Source organism: Podarcis melisellensis, assembly GCF_964234715.1.
Source record: "Podarcis melisellensis genome assembly, chromosome: 1".
NCBI lineage: Eukaryota > Metazoa > Chordata > Lepidosauria > Squamata > Lacertidae > Podarcis > Podarcis melisellensis.
In genome coordinates this window covers 32531779-32550405 of record NC_138528.1, presented here as the reverse complement: position 1 = coordinate 32550405, position 18627 = coordinate 32531779, and the positions used below count along the sequence as shown (strand labels likewise).

The following is an 18627-nucleotide window of genomic DNA, read 5'->3' as shown; positions in this document are numbered from 1 at the left end:
AATAACACAATCCCTCTCACGTGGCGTGCAGTTTAGAACAACAGAGTATATAAATTAACAAATAAACATCAAGGAAAGAAGTTAAAGAAGCAATTGCTGCAAATATACATGTTTCTAAGCATGGGAAGCTGAAACAGTCTTTAGGACAGGGATGGGAAATTTGTGGTCCTCCAGGTGTTGTTGGACTACAACTCCCATCATCCCTGACTACTTGGGGCTGATGGGAACTGGATTCAAACAACATCTAGAGGGCCACAGGCTCCTGTGGAAAAAAAGCTAAACCACAGAATAAAAGTTTGCTTCATATCATAAAATTTATTCTTTGTCCATTTAGCGATTAAGAAACTTCCGTGTACTTCGAATGATGCTGCCGCTAATCTGTGTTCTGTTTGTTTCTTGGCCTATCTTATCTAATTGTTCAAATAACTGTCAACATTTCAAGAGGAAGTTGTTTTGAAGTGAGCCAATGTTACGTTTTGCAACTGAAACTGAAAAAAAGCAAAGATCAGGATTCTACACTGTTATAGACTTAATGCTCTATTAACATTTTTATACCTGATTAACGTAGTCAAAGGCAAGCCCACACGATTATTTCCTCTTTTTAAAAACTATGCTAAATAGATGTGAGAGTAAAAACATTATTTTAATTTATTAAAGCAAGGGATTATAGAGTACCACTGAACACAAACCAACAGTTCTAGGAACCAAGCCAGTGATGTTTTCAAGCCTTGGGAGAAGGAAGCCATGGAAACTCAGAGTTTGCCTAACCAAATTCTACCCTAGAAACTTCATAATCCAAACTCTGGAAGAAGAAAAGACTATGACAGAGTCTAGTGGCCAACTCCATTAACTATGAACCTCCAAATGTGGTTCATAGTGGAACTTTACTGTCCTATGTCTCTTTGACTGCTGTAGCTTGTGGTGAGATTTTTGAGACGAAAATCCTCTCAGGTGCCTCAATTGTTTAAAGCAAATGCTGTTATAAATTATTCAGATAAGACAAGCAAATATGGCAGCCAAACATAAAATAATCTGAGGTTTATTTAAATTGTCATCACAAGTTCCCTAAAGAAGAAGGTTTAAACCTATTTCCTAAATGCTCCCAATAAGTTTTCCAAGCAGGTTTCCCTATAGCATAAATTCCACATGTTGAAGCCATCCTGCTCCTCACTGCCTCATAACCGATTGAATTCAAATTTCATGTTGGATTTTATGGTGGCAGTATTAACGAAAATAAACAGCCTCATGATGAGAACACAGCTTGCAACTAGTAAGGTGTAGCCTTAACTTGCATTGTTCAAAAAGCAGCGCTTATATTACAGCTCACAATGTCTCTTAAAGTAACCTTCTTTAGCAAGCATTTGAAAGAAAGCACACAAGGGATACCCTCTTTCCCTCGACTGAGAGCACCAAGATTTGAAAAAGAAAACAAAATTCTTCATGCTTTCTTCTTGTCAACACTACGACCTGCCTGTGGCTGAGTCTCAGATTCCTAATCAGCTCTCACTCAGCCTAACACCAGTACAAAAGTTTTCACTTATTGTTTGGCAGCAGCTAAGCTCACCAAAGGGTCTGAAATGAGTAAGAAAGTGCTCACCAGAAAAAGCCGATGTCTGCTGCGTTAAAAGAGTAAGTGTTACATTCACTAATCTTTGGTGTTGACAGAGAAAAGTCTAGGAGCAGATGCTTTTCAAAAGGTTATTGTCCTCTTATTCCATACTAAGATTTAGCAAGTTATTTTTATATTGTTTTAAGAGACTGCCTGTTATTACCAATGTGAAAAATAGCTTACCCGAAGTCATTTTTCAAGCCAACAAATCATGGTGGTAAGAGGAATATTTCATGCCCTGGGGATATGTTTGAAAATGATAGAGGTTATGAAACAATCTTATAAATATCTCTGAAACAAGGTTGTAATGTGGTCACATTCAGGCCCTGATTGATGTGTGACGTGGCCTACTGTACCTGTGCAAGTGTTCATCACAATAATGTCATGTCCAAATGCCGATATGAACTTATACATGACTGGGAGTGGCCACTGAGACCATATAACAATGGTCCTGAAAGACCTACATTGGCTTCCACCGATACGTTTCCAAGCACAATTCAAAGCGTTGGTGTTGACCTTTAAAGCATTAAATGGCCTTGACTCAGTATACCTGAAGGAGTGTCTCCATCCCCATTGTTCAACCTGGACACTGAGGTCCAGCTCCAAGGGCCTTCTGGCAGTTCCCTCACTGCGAGAAATGAGGTTACAGGGAACCAAGCAGAGGGCTTTCTCAGTAGTGGCACCTACCCTGTGGAACACCCTCCCATCAGATGTCAAGGGAATAAACAACTATCTGATTTTTATAAGACATCTGAAGGCAACCCTGTTTAGAGAAGTTTTTAATGTTTGATGTTCTATCGTGTTTTTAATATTCTGTTGGGAGCTGCCCAGAGTGGCTGGGGAAACCCAGTCAGATGGGCAGAGTATTATTATTATTATTATTATTATTATTATTATTATTATTATTACATTAGCATGCCAGCAATAACAAACAAATGAAGCTTGCTTATACCAAGTCACATCATTGGTCCATCTAGCTCAATATTGTCTACCCTGCCTGGGGTTCTCAAGGGTTGCAGACATGAAACACTTCTAGCCCTACTTGTAGGTTATGGGAATCGAACCTGAGATCCTCTGTTTGCAACGCAGATGCTCTGCCACTGACCTATGTGAGAATGCCGGTGATGTACAAATGCTACTTGTGTAAAAATAACACAAATAGAAAGTGCATTCATATGTTACAGGACATGCATGGAACATTTACACAGGTAAGTACTTTTCCTGTGGTCCATATCGCATACAAATTGGGTCTCAGTGTGACAAACTACTTATTTCTTTAGGAGCTGGTTAGACAACTGCAGTACCAACCCCTCACAAACACACACTTACTTGTTAAGCCTATAAACACTACAAGCAGGTTCAGATGAAACAGGAATCTCTAGTTTTCCAGTACAATAACCCAGAACAAGAAGCAGAATTCTGCGCACCTCATACTCTCTTCCATTTACATGCAAGCAAGGTGGAAATGGAAAACTTTCCACCTTTAAATGGACCAATGTTGCCCATCATATCAGAAACTTCGGAACTGTGGTTTGTTCCCATTTGTTCTCACAAGCCACTGTTCACCGAGGTTGGCTGTCACATGGCTCATTTGAAATTGAAAGAAGAAGCTTTCCTTCTTTTACCTGAGGGCATGAAAGGGGAGGAGAAGGAATTGCAATGCGTGAAAGTCTAAGCTACAGCATTCTTGATAAATGGCTACTTAAACACCCACAGTGAAGGAGAGTCCACCAGCATCCTAGATCATTGCTTCCATTGTGAAACTGATCCTTCTTGCTAAAGGTTTTGTCTAATGATACCATGGTGCTTTTTCCAGTCTCAGGAAATAATGTTTTGATAGTCCAAAGGATGTGCTGCTAATCGCCTGGAAGCAGTCACTATTGCTCCTGGACATGAAGGAAAATGGCTCGGAACTAAGTCTAAATGTTAGGGAACATTTTTTAAAGGAGCAGGTTATTTATTTATTTTTAAGCAGACCTAATATAAATGTGTTAAGGAAAACATGTCTTCTATGTAAAGTAAATGAAACAAAACTTTATCATTATCTTTCTTGCACTAAAACTAAAAAAAAAAGGTTTTTATGTTTCCTACCTACCATACACCAGCTTTCCCATTGTGTCAGCATTACCTCATGCACCTGTACTGCATAAAACTTGCCATTCAATAACAGTTAATGAAATAAGATCAGTTTCGTAGTTACTTAGGAAATATTCTAAACACTTCAACCCCAGTCACATAAAAACTGAGACACATGCTAAATTTGACATTCCAGGAGTTACATACTCAGCTGGTGAAGAAAAACACTAATTGACACAAAAGGGCCTAGTATTGTTTTTCCACCATGCTGCAAATTCACAGATCACCCAACATTGGCAAGAGGTTCTAGCCATTGGTGGTTTTGCCTTAGCAGAAAACACTTCAGCTTGGTCAAGTCAGGGTACCTGATCTTCCCAGATCCCCAAACACTCTTAAGCCCACTTCCTAACCCAAAAGCTGCCTCTAAGGACGATGATGTTCTGAAAATATTGTTTTATGTATTTTGCAGTTTGTTTGTCACAGCACTGAATGGAAGATGGCAGGATCCCCAAGCTCAGTGGAGAGTTGGCTTCAAGCACTAGGCCTGTAGGCAGACCAACTCTGCATTACAAAAATGTCTGCAAACATGACATGAGGGCTGGCAACATTAACCCCGCTGTGTGGGAATCCCTTGCAGACGACCGCAATGCCTGGAGACAGGTCGTATATCCACAACAGTGATCAGAGGAGGAATGACTACTGGGAGAAGCTCGGAAAGAAGAAATACCATGTGGCAGCAAAACCAGACACCTTCGTCTTCCTTCTTGGTCTCTACAGCCACAGCTGACACTGTAACCCTCCAATGGTTTGACTTTACCCTCGAAGGTGGACTCTTCCAGTGTCTTGTGAGATGGATGGATTCCACCATAAACTTGTTATTTATTGTTTAGATGTATATTTTGTTTGTATCATAATTTTGATATTATCCGTTACTCTGAGTTTCCTTTCAAAGGTTACAAATATTGCATGAAACGAAACAATTATATTAAAATAAGTTATTGTTTTTAAAACTTTTTTTAAACTGAGATCAAAACAATTGTTTGTCCTTACCCTTCTGTCCGGAATATGGTCCTAAAGCTGTCTCCCAGGCTCTTGTATCTGGTTGGATCAGTGTTTCCTCTTTGAATTTGGAACCTATAAAAAGTAGTCCATGATAGGACAAAAGCAAAAGAAGGTTTTAAAAAGACAAATTTCACTTCAAAGATTCCACCCATACTCTTCTTCAACATTCTCATAAGTAACTATTTTTTATTTACACCAGCTTTTAAACTGGCAGTTTTCGGAAATAACCATTATTCCCATTGTGCAGAATGGAGGAACTGTGAAACCATTCATGTTTCTTGTCACTCTGATCACATGATATCCCTTTTTAAATCCCCACATGGGCTTCCTGTCCAGTCTTGGATCCAACACAAACCGATTGCCCTTACCTTCAAAGCCCCCCATAATCTTGTAGCACCCCATATCTTTCCTAGTGTTATCTATTGATAAACTGATAAATCTCTGTGTCTGTCACTCTTCCAACTCCACTACTCTCAGCCATCTAAAGGTCTGCTCCCTCAGATGATTCTGCTCTTCATTCTTTGCTGTCCTATAACACTTGAAAATGCCTCAAAGAACATCTATATGCTTTCTTCAAATTGCTTTAAAAGACCCACTTTTTCATGAAGCATTTGGCATAATGCTCTAATGAGAGTCTAATCAACTCTGGTAATGCTTCTCACTTGTCTGGATGGAGAACCAAGAGTGGTATGTGTGTGTTTAGAAATTAGCCTATGGGAAGTGGGTGGTGCTGTGGTCTAAACCATTGAGCCTCTTGGGCTTGCTGATCAGAAGGTCGGCGGTTTGAATCCACATGACGGGGTGAGCTCCCATTTCTCTGTCCCACTTTATGCCAACCTAGCAGTTTGAAAGCACGCCACTGCAAGTGGCGGGAAGGTAAACGGTTTTTCTGTGCACTCTGGTTTCCGTCACGGTCTTCTGTTGTGCCAGAAGCGATTTAGTCATGCTGGCCACATGACCCGGAAAGCTATGGACAAACGCTGGCTCCCTCAGCCTGAAGCGAGATGAGCGCAGCAATCCCATAGTAACCTTTGTCTGGACTTAACCGTCCAGGGGTCCTTTACCTTTACCTTTTACCTTAGAGATTAGCCTACTCTACAAATGTTAAATTTATGTTTCTTGCTCTACCCAATTTTGCCTCTGGCCCCACTAATCAGTGGAAGGTTGCTCTATAATAATGATAATAATAATAATAATAATAATAATAATAATAATAATAATAATATCTTTATTGTCATTGCCCCCTCTCGGGGACAACGAAATTACTTGGCTGCTCCATCCACCCAGGTAGGGCACTCCACACAAAATCAAAACAACTATAAAAACACTAATTAAAACAATACAGTATAATACAGCAACGAAGATTAGATGACTTTCAAAGTCCAGGCTTCCCATTCAGGGCTGAGATCGCTCTGGAGAAGAAGCTGTTCTTAAGACGGCTCGTTCTTGTCTTCATCGTCCTGTATCTCCGTCCCGACGGCAGGAGATCGAAGAGACAGTGACCAGGAAGCGATGGATCTTTTACTATGTCCAGTGCCTTCCTATGGCACCTTGTGGCATAAATCTGCTCTAAGGTGGAGAGTGGGCAGCCAAAAATGCTCTCTGCTGCCTTAACAACTCTGCACAACCCCATCCTGTCCTGGGTAGTACAGCTTCCGTACCACACACATAAACCATAAGTGAGCACGCTCTCAATGGCACAGTGATAGAAGGCAAGCAGCAGTTTCTGCGGAAGATGGTTTTTCCTTAGAATTCCCAAAAAGTACAGTCTCTGCTGCGCCTTCTTCACAAGCCCCCTTGTGTTGACACTCCAGGACAGATCCTCTTGTAATTCAATGCCCAAAAATCTGAACATTGTTACCCTCTCCACACAGACCTTTGGACTGTAACAGGCCCCCCACACTTCCCACGGTGATGTATACTTTACTTCCTTCAACATTTGGAAAGCCAGCCATGTTGCATTTGGGATCCCTCCTGCGCTTTCTGCTGAGTGGCGCCCTGGGCTTCTGCCCCCAAGCCCCACGCTGAAGGCACCACTGTACTCACTCCATATAACTGTCAGCTGCTGGTAGTGCGTGAGGCAGGAAATATACAGCTTGATGAGGTTTCCCAAGTTTAAGCTGCTACTCAACTCGATGAACATGGGATTTGCTTCAGCAACCTATTATCTTTCAATTCTACCACATTAAGGTTCATTGATCTCCATTATTTCTACCCATGTGTAGATTACATTTATCTCCATAGCATAATCTAAAGAACACACCAATCTGCACACAGAGACTATCCTGTTCTCTTCTGTGTTAGGGAAAGGTCTGCAAGCAGGGCTGCTGTATTTTACTTGACGCTTCTAGAGTGTGAGAAGATAACATAACAATTCCATAAGGAATTTGCAAAAGACTGGAACATTTTAAGGAACTCTTTCTCAACATCTGTGGTGCAAACTGATTTTTAATAGTGTTTATTTTATTCTTTAGTCTTAGGTAGTTTTTTTCAAAGAAAAAATCAATGGTCACGAATGAGGAAACATTAGGTAATTAAAAGTACCATACAGTACATTTCAACAGGTGAGAGTTGCAGTGCAAACCTCTGCAAGTCTACTCAGAAGAAAGCCCCACATAACTCAATGGGACTTACTTCAAGGTAAATATGTATAGAACAGGAGCCCTACTGAAAGTAATGGGCCTTAAAGGTACATAATTTGGGCTGGATGTTGTCTACTTATTCCAAAGTAGTTTTTTTAATGCAACCATTTTCCAAGCTCCGAGAGAGAAATTTCCTGATGATGTAATGAAAATACATTGGGCAATTATGAAAGGAAGTCCACACCTCTTTTGAGTGCACTTATGTTGGGGCCTTTCTATAGTCCCAATAAAAGTAGTTCTGGCACATTTGAAATGGTTGTCTGGGGTAACTTCTTTTATTAGCCCAAAAAACAACTGTTGCCAAGTTGGCAGAGCAGCAAACACTCTTCAACAGCTTTACACTCCAGTAAGAACCGGTGCATAACTTTTCTTTTTTCAAAGAGCCCTTGGGAAGGTTAAGTCTCACATCTTCCAGTGGCATTAGATAAAGTTCAATAAATAACAGAATGCCAAATAATTGGTGCATTTTTAAATTGGGTGACAGAAAAACGCACCTGGCGGGAATCTCTACCATGTAGTATTAAAATATGTATGTATTAATTTGTCAATTTAATGATAGTTTACGTCATTAAAAGGAATGCACATTGCATCGTGTTTAGATGAAGCTTTTTTGAAAGCTCAATTATCTTATAAAAGAAAGCAGGCGAGCAGTTCACTGCTTAAATCTCCGGGTGATGCAAACATTCTTTAAAATTTATCCAAAAGAAGTTTCAGGGAAAAAAAGCAGAAATCTAGATAACTTGGTTGAGATGCCCAGCACAGATGTGTGAAAAGAGGTTTACTCTGGCTGTCAACACAAACTATTTACAGGTGTTCAGTACAGTGGTACCTCTGGTTACGTACTTAATTCGTTCCGGAGGTCTGTTCTTAACCTGAAACTGTTCTTAACCTGAAGCACCACTTTAGCTAATGGGGCCTCCGCTGCTGCCACTGCACAATTTCTGTTCTCATCCTGAAGCAAAGTTCTTAACCTGAGGTACTATTTCTGGGTTAGCGGAGTCTGTAACCTGAATTATATGTAACCTGAAGCGTATGTAACCTGAGGTATCACTGTATTCATGTACTGTTCATTATTAGGGGCACAACAAGCTTTAACCCAAGCCCTGTGCTTTCTTGAATGTCTGTAGATGACAAACCACATGCATGTGAGGAGGGTCTTCTGCAAATTTTTAAATGAATGAACATAGGCCAGGATGGAGCTTGTATCTTATGTGCATAGGATGGAGCAAAAATACTCCAGACACGTCCTTTTGAATGTTATAGAAGGGCCCTACACACATGCACTCTTTCGGAGCCTCAAGAGACTTTTGAATAAATGTGCCTAGAACGAGTGGCGCTTGCTGCCATGCCACCACACATAGTATCCATGGAAACCAAATATCTGAAAAGGATTGTAGTTGCTCTCAAATATCCCTCAGGAGCCTTATCTACACACAAACAATTAAATGGATAGCTCAGTTGGTAGAGCATGAGACTCTTAATCTCAGGGTCATGGGGTTCAGCCTCATGTTGGGCAAAAAGGTTCCTACATTGCAGGATGAAGGATTAGATGACCCTCATGGTTGCTTCCAGCTCTATCAGTCTGTGATTTCACACTGCAGGTGGGAAATGCCACTTTTTAACGTTTCCATTTGCTAAAATCTTTCTGCATGTATAGTAGTAGTAGTAGTAGTAGTAGTAGTAATTTATTATTTATACCCTGTCAATTTGGGCAGCTCCCAACAGAATATTAAAAACACGATAAAACATCAAACATTAAAAACTTCCCTATACAGGGCTGCCTTCAGATGTCTTCTAAAAGTGAGGTAATTCACATCTGATGGAAGGGTGTTCCACAGGGTGGGCGCCACTACTGAGAAGGCCCTCTGCCTGGTTCCTGAAGGAACTGCCAGAAGGCCCTCAGAGCTGATTCAGGGTCCAGACTGAACGATGGGGGTGGGGATGCTCATTCAGGTAAACAGGGCCAAGGCCGTTTAGGGTTTTAAAGGTCAGCACCAACGCTTTGAATTGTGCTTGGAAACATACCGGGAGCCAATGTAGGTCTTTCAAGACTGGTGTTATGTCGTCTCGGCGGCCGCTCCCAGTCACTAGTCTAGCTGACGCATCCTGGATTAGTTGTAGTTTCCAGGTCACCTTCAAAGGTAGCCCCATGTAGACCGCATTGCAGTCGCCAAGTGGGAGATAACGAGAGCATGTACCACTCTGGCAAGACAGTTTGCAGGCAGGGAGGGTCTCAGCCTGCGTACCAGATGGAGCTGGTAGACAACTGCCCTGGACACAGAATTGACCTGCACCTCCATGGACAGCTGTGAGTCCAAAATGACTCCCAGGCTGCGCACCTTAAGGGGCACAGTTACCCCATTCAGGACCAGGGAGTCCCCCACACTTATCCACTCCCCCCTAAAACACACAGGGGTTCTAACTCACTATGTTCTAGCATATCCTGTTCTTTTATACTGCAATGTGTTGTTGTTTTTTGCCTTTTAGTGTAGGAAGCATTCATAAATATGAGTCCACACCTGAAGTCTGAAATGGTAACATATATTCTACCACCTCTGGACTCTCTTACCTCATCTTGCTGTAGACTAGGTTTAGTCTACACTGAGATGAAGCAGAAGGAGAGACGACAAGATTAAAAGAAGAGTTTTATTGTGCAGGGAAGGCGAGTAATTGTGGCTAAGATATAGAAAGGGCTCTTTCTCTGGTAGTCTCAGTGATGTTATCCTTCTTTGTTATCACATATCTTCATCAAAAGTAGCTCTTTCCATGAAGAATTCTACTGCAGATAATGTAGTTCAAGAGGCTATTCGTCCTAATAGTCATAACTGCACAGCAAAATAATTAATAAGAGCACAGCAAATTAAACATTAAGCACTTAAGTGCCTTTGATCTAACTTTCCCATTGGCATCAGTAAGAATTGTACTTCACTTTGATTGGCTCCTTTCTTCCCTAAGTATTTAATAAACTGGATCGATTCAATGAAGGAAGGAAACAAGACAATGTGCAAAATATGCTTTATGGTTCATAAGAGACAAGATCTGCACATTGTTAAATGAGTTATTAGTAGCAAGTAACAATGTTACATACAGAAGAACATTCCTCTCCTTAGGTATTTTGGATTTGTTCTTTTTGTAGTAAATCAGTTTTATAGTTTTAATAGCAACCCTAAACTACATGCCAATTAGGAGCTGTAATCTAGTTCTGTGAATAGAGGTCTTTGATATGAAGTTGCCAGGCTCAATAAAATCGGGCGTAACTTGTTAATGAAGTAGTTAATTGATTGCCAGTACTTGTTATAAAAAAGCTCATGTGTGAACTCAAGAATTGGTTTTACCAGAGGCAAAGGAAGATGTGCAGGAGGCAGACAGAAGCAGCAATGCTGATTTAACGAAATAATCCAGTTCAAAAAGTGTTTTTGCTGGAGTCAATGTTGAAAGACTAAGCATGACCCAAATATACAAAATAACGGTAAGATAAAAACTGACTAATGTTTTATAACTTTATGCTTTATGAACAATCTGCAGTCTACTGAGGTTAGACTTCCTTCCTTGCCAAATTAATTGCCAATCAGCCTTTAAGTACCAGGCACCATAAATGTAGGAAAGTAATTGCTTGGTGGCGGGACACGGGTGGCGCTGTGGGTAAAACCTCAGTGCCTAGGACTTGCCGATTGTATGGTCGGCGGTTCGAATCCCCGCGGCGGGGTGAGCTCCCGGCTTTCGGTCCCAGCTCCTGCCCACCTAGCAGTTCGAAAGCACCCCTAAGTGCAAGTAGATAAATAGGTACCACTTTATAGCGGGAAGGTAAATGGCATTTCCATGTGCTGTGCTGGTGCTGGCTCGCCAGAGCAGCTTCGTCACACTGGCCACGTGACCCGGAAGTGTCTTCGGACAGCGCTGGCTCCTGGCCTCTTAAGTGAGATGAGCGCACAACCCTAGAGTCGGACACGACTGGCCCGTACGGGCAGGGGTACCTTTACTTTTACCTTTAATGGCTTGGTGGATAGAAGAATGCTGATTCTTCAACATCAACTTTGTTGGACTGGTCATGTTGTGTGGATGACTGATTATTTTCTTCCAAAGCAACTACTCTATTCCACACTTAAAAATGGAAAGTGTAATGCTGGTGGTCAACAAAAGAGGTTTAAAGACTCTCAAGGCAAATCTAAAAAGATATAGTATAAACACCGACAACTGGGAAACACTGACCTGAGAGTGCTCCAACTGGAGAACAGCCTTTACCAAAGCTGTCATGGGCTTTGAAGACGCTTGAACTCAGGACGAAAGGGAGAAATGTGCTAAGAGGAAGGCATGCTTGGCAAACCCTCACTGTGAACAACTCCCACCTGGAATAACCTATGTCCCCACTGTAGACAGACATGTGGATCCAGAATTGGCCTCCACAGTCACTTACAGACTCACTGTTAAAACCGTGTTCATGGAAGACAATCTTACTTGGCTATGAATGATTACAGAAGAAGAAGAAGAAGAAGAAGAAGAAGAAGAAGAAGAAGAAGAAGAAGAAGAAGAAGAAGAAGAAGAAGAAGATTAACCCACACTCCCACCAGCATGCAGAAATGGCCAGTAGAGCAGTGGCGTAGCGTGGGGGGTGCAGGGGGGGCGGCCGCACCGGGTGCAACATCTGGGGGTTAGGGTTAGGGGGCACAAATCCACGGGTTAGGGGGTGCAAATTACTTGCCTTGCCCCGGGTGCTGACAACCCACGCTACGCCACTGCAGTAGAGTATATTGTGATTGATTAACTGAGGACAAATGGTAACCTGAAATTAAAATTGATACTTAAAGTTTTGATCAGATAAAGAAGGGGTGGGAAACCTTTCTCAGTCTGAGGGGCACATTTCCTGCCGGGGCCACATGCCAGGGGTGGGTCAGAGTCAAAAGTGGATGGAGAAAAGAATATACAACTTTGTAAAGTTTCAGCACACAACTTACTCTCTCATCCATCCAAGCAAGCAAGCAAGAGGTCTTACCAGAATTCAAGGACCCATTCCAGCCAGGCAAAAGCATTCCAGGAGGCTATGAAGCAGGGCTGGTGAGTGGGGTGGCCTGAGGAGGGTGTGTGTGGCTGGGGACAGTCCTGATGGCCAAACAGAGAAGCCTTAAGGAGCCATAGCCCGCATATAGATATTGTAGTCCTATTTATTATACTTCTTGTTTTGGTTTGGAAAAAACAAGAAACCTGAACTGGAAGCACAGAAGCTTCTGTTTGGTGATCGCATCCTGTCTTGACCTTTAGCTTGAGGATACTCTTCATCAAAGGTGAGCAAACTTTTTCAGCAGGGGCCGGTCCACTGTCCCTCAGACCTTGTGGGGGGCTGGACTATATTTTGAAGGAAAACAAATGAACGAATTCCTATGCCCCACAAATAACCCAGAGATGCACTTTAAATAAAAGGACACATTTTACTCATGTAAAATGAATCCATAAGAAGGTAGCTTATGGAAACACACTGGTTCCCGTGGGCCGGATTTAGAAGGTGAATGGGCCTGATCCAGCCCCCGGGCTTTAGTTTGCCTACCCATGCTCTTCATTAATTCTGTCAGACCACCTCGGCCCTCAATTCTAGCACATATGAAAGTCTAGCAAGGAAAATGCAAAAAACCAACATAAGTTGTCCCGCACCGGGTGCTGGAACAACTGCAACTATCCCGCTTCGGCCCTCTGCAACTGTGCTAAAGATGAATCAAGCAAAGTAAAGAGAAGAGGAGCAGAATATTTGAGTGCCCTCCCCTCTTTTATTCTCAGGATCTCAGCCTTAGTGAGGGAATTTTATTTATTTGCCAAATACTGTAAAATAGATAAATCACTGCTGCCTTTCCCATAAAAGGCTGAGTCCCCAGCATTTCCAGGTAGGACGGGGACAGATCTCTGTCTGGAACCCTGGAAAGCTGCTGTCACTCAGCGCAGACAATACTGAACTAGACGGACCTGACTTGTTAGAGGGCAGAGAAAGCCAGAGCATATGTTCCTATCACAAAATAATTCATATCCTTAAAATCCTTTATTATTTCATTCTTATTTAATTTGATTGTTCTTCCCACAGGGATTTGGTATCTACATGTTTTCTGGTATTGTTCTTACCTTCAGACCCTGAGATAGGAAGGGCTTTGAATTAGAAAGGGCTACATTCTGGAAACCCCCAAAATTGCTGTTCCTAAAAGCACAACCGATTTCAAAATGAATATTCCAAGGCTACTTACTGATGCACATGGTTACATTCAAACATAACAGGGCTATATTTTAAGCTGTCACATTTAATTAGGGCATTTACTCTAATGCTTTTTGTTCACAATTTGGATATTTGCTACTATACATATTGCATTTGTCATTACTTATGCTTAGATTTCATTAGGGGCTTAGTTATTACCGAATGAACACTGATAAGTTATTCCACCATCTGGAACAGAACGTGCAGGTTGTTTATATTACTTACCAAGGATAATAAGTAAATTGAGAGTATAATTCTGCAGTTTATTTGAAGGGTAAATCTTTCAAATCACATAAACTGTTGAAAATATGGACATTAGAATTCAAAACAAATACCTAATTATTTTAAGCCAGAGGTATAAATTTTGCCAATATGGGGCTTTATATTTTAACTATTGTAATACTGCAATGATATTTTAAGTATAAGCATAAGACAGAGAACAGTAGAGCAGTGCAGAAACAGGAAATTATCTTCTTTTCAGTAGATCTTTCAATAACTTCACTCTCTAATTGACCTCTGCCACACTTCATTACTCTGGATATGCTATATTATATTCTTAATTCTGCTTCTGTCTAACCATTAGATAAAACTGGGTTAAAAAGTACAATCCCAACATTAATTGAAATCAAAATGCACATGTCATTTATGAGCAAGTGCACCTCTTCTTAAAAACAAAAAGGTTAGAGGATGGGAAATGTTTTGAGAACTAAAAGATGTAGTTATTCATACAAATTTTTCATTCATACAGCATAGCTACCTTCTTATGGATTCAAATGTGCACGGATAGTATGTGGTAAACTCTTTCTGTATCAGACTGAAAATTGGGATTAGGACATAGTTGAATGATCTCCTGGGTGAAATATTAGTGAACGATAATTTAAATGCACAACCCCACACCTGCAGAGTGAAGGGCCATCATCCAGAAACTATAGTAACTCATACTCTATCTGTGTTTGAATGAAACCATTTCAGATAAAATGGAAGCACTTGCAGGCCTCATTTGACAGTTTAGCTAAACCACAGTTTACTGGAAAAGAATGAGCTAAAACAAGCCACAGCAAACCTTGGACTTGCACATCTCCTTGCTTGTGGCTGCAAGGAGCTCAGACGCTTTCCCTTCTGTCTTTGCTGACAAATCATTGTAAATGTTAACTAGGCTTTGTAAACTTGGGACCTTAAACATACTTACTAGGGAGTAAGCCCCATTGAACATGGTGTGGCTTAATTCTGAGCAAACATGCATAGGATTACCCTGTAAACATATGAAAAATAAACACTCACAAAGCAGTGTTGATGAGTAGGCAAACATCCTGACATGTCATGATGAAATGGTAGGGGAATCATGAAATAATTTTCTCTTTGAATTAATCTGGTTTTCCATAACATTTAGTAAAGTAAGTCAAAGCTACAGGAGTTTTCCAAAGACAGAACTAAGAACTGTGTCTGAAATAATTAAAAGACACTTAGAATACTTGGCAAAGCCAGAGATACATAAATTAAACCTGCCTGGGAGCAGGTTTAACTTGTCCATGGAACAGTTGCATGGAGATCTGCTACAGTAATTACACTAATGGTTAACAAAAATAACTAATTATAGCTGTCTCACTGGTGCATGACACACAAATAGTTTAACGCCTCTCCGACAGACTCACAGCATAGTGCAGTTCAAGCCATAAATATTGTTGATAATCTAATTTGCAAGTAGCATTTTTCAGAACTAAGTCATCCACTTTAGTGAACATTACCACAGTTTTACTCCAAATTAAAGATGTCAGTCAAGCTGTAAGGCTTTTATAGAAGCATTTTATTTTAATGAGAAAATGAGAACATTGTTCAGCATTCCGTCAGTTTGGCTTGGTCTTATTACAAGCTTGGATCTGCCACACTCTAACTCCAGTGGTGTGGATGGTGCAGAATTAGGCCCTGGAATAATGTTCCCTTATAATGTCTGGCCTCCAACTGGCCCTCAATTTAATTCCCCCTTTTCACTCCCTGCTCCCAAAGTTTGAGCTGAAAGTCTGTAATGTAGAATTTTTGGCTCAGCCTCAGGCCTGCCCAACCTTTTGACTGTCTCTTACACAAAGAAAACAAGGGTAACCAGCTTCCACTTGTATTCCATTAAAAGAGGTAATTCACCCATGATGTCTTCATATATGTTATGTGAAGTGATTATAAGAGTGAGACAGCTACAGTCCTAAATGGATGGCCATACTTCTCAATAACTTGTAGCATTTCCTGATTTCAGGACGGACTCACTCTATTCAAGGAGTTGAGTATGTTTAACATGGATAAGATGAGACTGAGAGAAGATATGATGGCCATATTCAAATATCTTGAGGGCTGTCACAGTCACATGGAAGATGGAGCAAACTTCTTTTCTCCTGCTCCAGAGGCTAGGCCCCAAACAAATGGATTTGACTTACAAGAAAGGAGATTCTGACTAAACACCAGGAAGAACTTTCTGACAGTAAGAGCCGTTCGACAGTGAAATGGACACCACCTAAAGGTGGTGGGTCCCCTTCCTTGGAGGTATTTAAGCAGAGGGTGGATGGCCATCTGTTAGGGATTGCAGGGGGTTGGACTAGATGACCCTCAGGGTCCCTTCCAACTCTGCAATTCTATGGTTAAGATCCAGCATCTCCTTGAAAGCAGAAAGTACTAAAATGGGCCCCATCCCCTTTTTAAATTTTAGATTTGCCTAAGGGCAAGGAGATGCACTCTGGCCCTCACTGAACAGAGGCCAGCTTCCAAATGAAGAATAGAAGACTCAGTTGCCTTTGAGAGCTCAAAAATAACACAAATATATTCATTCTGGGATATTTCCAGATTCGACTTTTGAAGAGATCTCCATATTTGTGTGCTATAACAGATTTGTGGGATGACTTTGGCTTCATAAATTCTTAGGGCTGATGGTATTTGTCTACCTCATTTATTCCAATAGAACCTTGATAGAGCGTTCACTGTATTAATAGTCAATTTATTTGTATTCATGAAGTGCTTATTCCAATTCCCAGTTGAAGTAAAACATAAACCTAGATATTTAAAGGATTTCACCTTCTCAACGGGTTGCCCCTCAATTTGCCACTTGTGTTTTTAAACCTATCAGCAAAAGCCAAAACATTTATCTTTTCATAATTAGTTTTTTCTTGCACTACCAATTGATTAACAGATTTCAAAAGTCTTCTTAACCCTTGTTGGATTTGAGACAATACAATAGCATCATTGGCAAATGTAAATAGAGTAACGTTTTTGGATCCCAATTTAGGGGATACATAATTATCATTGTTATTTAAATCAGTTATTAAAGAATGAACGTAAAATATATACTGCCTTGGGTTCCATGAATGAAGAAAGGCAGAAGATAACTGTAAATAAGTAAAAATGATGCAGAATATTATTTCCTAATCCTTGATATGAGAACCCATCACAGTCATCACATATGGACCCTAAAATTCATTCACTGTCCATACAGAAAACATCTCTTTTTTCACCATCACAACTGCTTTATGCCCCTGAGGAAGAACCCGAGTACATTTTCCACATATGGTTCAGGGAAGATCATCGTGTGTTTTTTTACTACTGGCTAGTTGCTAGCCATCATGTCATCACTGCATTAAATTGTCAAATGAAGTTATCAGACTGCAATATCATTAGCATGTGCCCAAATCCACAATGCAAACACTGTACATCATTCTTTCACAACAGAGAACAAGATACAAAGCTCAGGATACAAAGTTCATTGATAGTAACCATATCAAATCAAGGATACTAAACAAGCCCTAACACTGGATTCCATTTTACCTATTAATTACCATGCATAAAAGGCTCCAGGCTGCACACTGGTGCAATTGCTCTGCAGCCAGTGGAATTTCACTGAAAGGTCTTTACAAAAAAATAGAGCTAGGTAGTTCCACACAATTGTTTTACGAGGTTTTGATTTCCCCTTTGTTATAGCACCTTTCTTTCTGACTAGTAAAGCAGGGAGATGCCTGCTAATCTGTCAGCTTGTCGAAAACTTGTTAAAGGTTTTTATTTATATTATTACTCTTTTTTAAAAAAAATATAATTTCCATTTATAACAAAAAAGAAAACATTTCAATAATCATTCAACAATAATTCTAACAATTCAACTTCGACTCCCCTCCCTTCCTGCAGTTCCTTAAAAGTTCTTTCCTTCTTCCCCTGCATATCCCAATGGTCTCAACTTCTTCTTTTAATTCTCTGTTATTGTATATGGTTTTTGAAACTGCACATTTTTACAGTGATCCTGCTAATGTCTTAATCTATTTGCAATTTGTTTGTAAATACAGTGGAACCTCGGGCTGCGAACATGATCTGTGCAGGAGGCACGTTCGCAACTTGCAGCGCTGCATCTGCGAATGCGTGGGTTGTGATTCAGTGCTTCTGCACATGCGCAAAATGCAATTTTGTATTTCTGTGCATGTGTGAGCGCCGAAACCCAGAAGTAACCCATTTCGGTACTTCCGGGTTTGGTGTGGTGTGCAACCCCGAAAACACGTAACCTGAAGCGTCTGTAACCCAAGGTACCACTGAATTCAATAAACAATTTCCACTCCTTAATAAAAAAAAGTTTGTTATCTTGATTTCTTATTCGTTCGCTAAGTTTCACCCTTTCTGCATATTGCATTAATTTCTGTAGCCATTCTTCTCTGCTCGGGACTTCTCCTTTCCATTTTGGGACAAATATTCTAGTGGCTCTTCTATTTTCTTTAGTATTTAGGGGCGAGGAAGGTTGTGTATGAGATTAACCCTTTGCACACTGGTACAGGGAGAAATGTGCTAAGAGGAAGGCACACTTGGCAAACCCTCACCATGATCAACTCCCACCTGGGAACCAATGTCCCCACTGTGGAAGGACGTGTGGGTCCAGAATTGGCCTCCGCAGTCAATTACGGACTCATTGTTAAAGCCGTGTTTATGGAAGACAATCTTACTCGGATACAAGTGATCGCTAAAGAAGAAGAAGAGCTCGGTTTACGAACTTAATC

The 18627-nt window shown here is 40.8% G+C and overlaps 1 protein-coding gene and 1 long non-coding RNA gene across 12 annotated transcripts in view; one reads left to right on the top strand and one right to left on the bottom strand.

Annotated features, from left to right (window-relative positions):
• The window catches only part of LOC309372832, a 485159-nt gene extending 480514 nt beyond the window's left edge, over nucleotides 1-4645 (top strand). For 3 of the 6 annotated variants that reach the window (XR_014169700.1, XR_014169701.1, XR_014169702.1), the window contains exons 3-4: nucleotides 335-1629; nucleotides 4155-4645. This is a non-coding gene — a long non-coding RNA (uncharacterized lncRNA). The remainder of the gene's footprint in view (nucleotides 1-334; nucleotides 1630-4154) is intronic. The other 3 variants (XR_014169703.1, XR_014169704.1, XR_014169705.1) reach the window with 2 other exon arrangements.
• SLC25A21 (solute carrier family 25 member 21) overlaps nucleotides 1-18627 on the bottom strand; it is a 276895-nt gene that overhangs the window by 79034 nt on the left and 179234 nt on the right. For 4 of the 6 annotated variants that reach the window (XM_081914416.1, XM_081914415.1, XM_081914412.1 and 1 more), the window contains one exon: nucleotides 4736-4819. The exons of the other annotated variants lie outside the window; for them this stretch is intronic. In XM_081914416.1, coding sequence (XP_081770542.1) covers nucleotides 4736-4819 — 84 coding nt within the window. The remainder of the gene's footprint in view (nucleotides 1-4735; nucleotides 4820-18627) is intronic. 6 annotated transcript variants of the gene reach the window in all.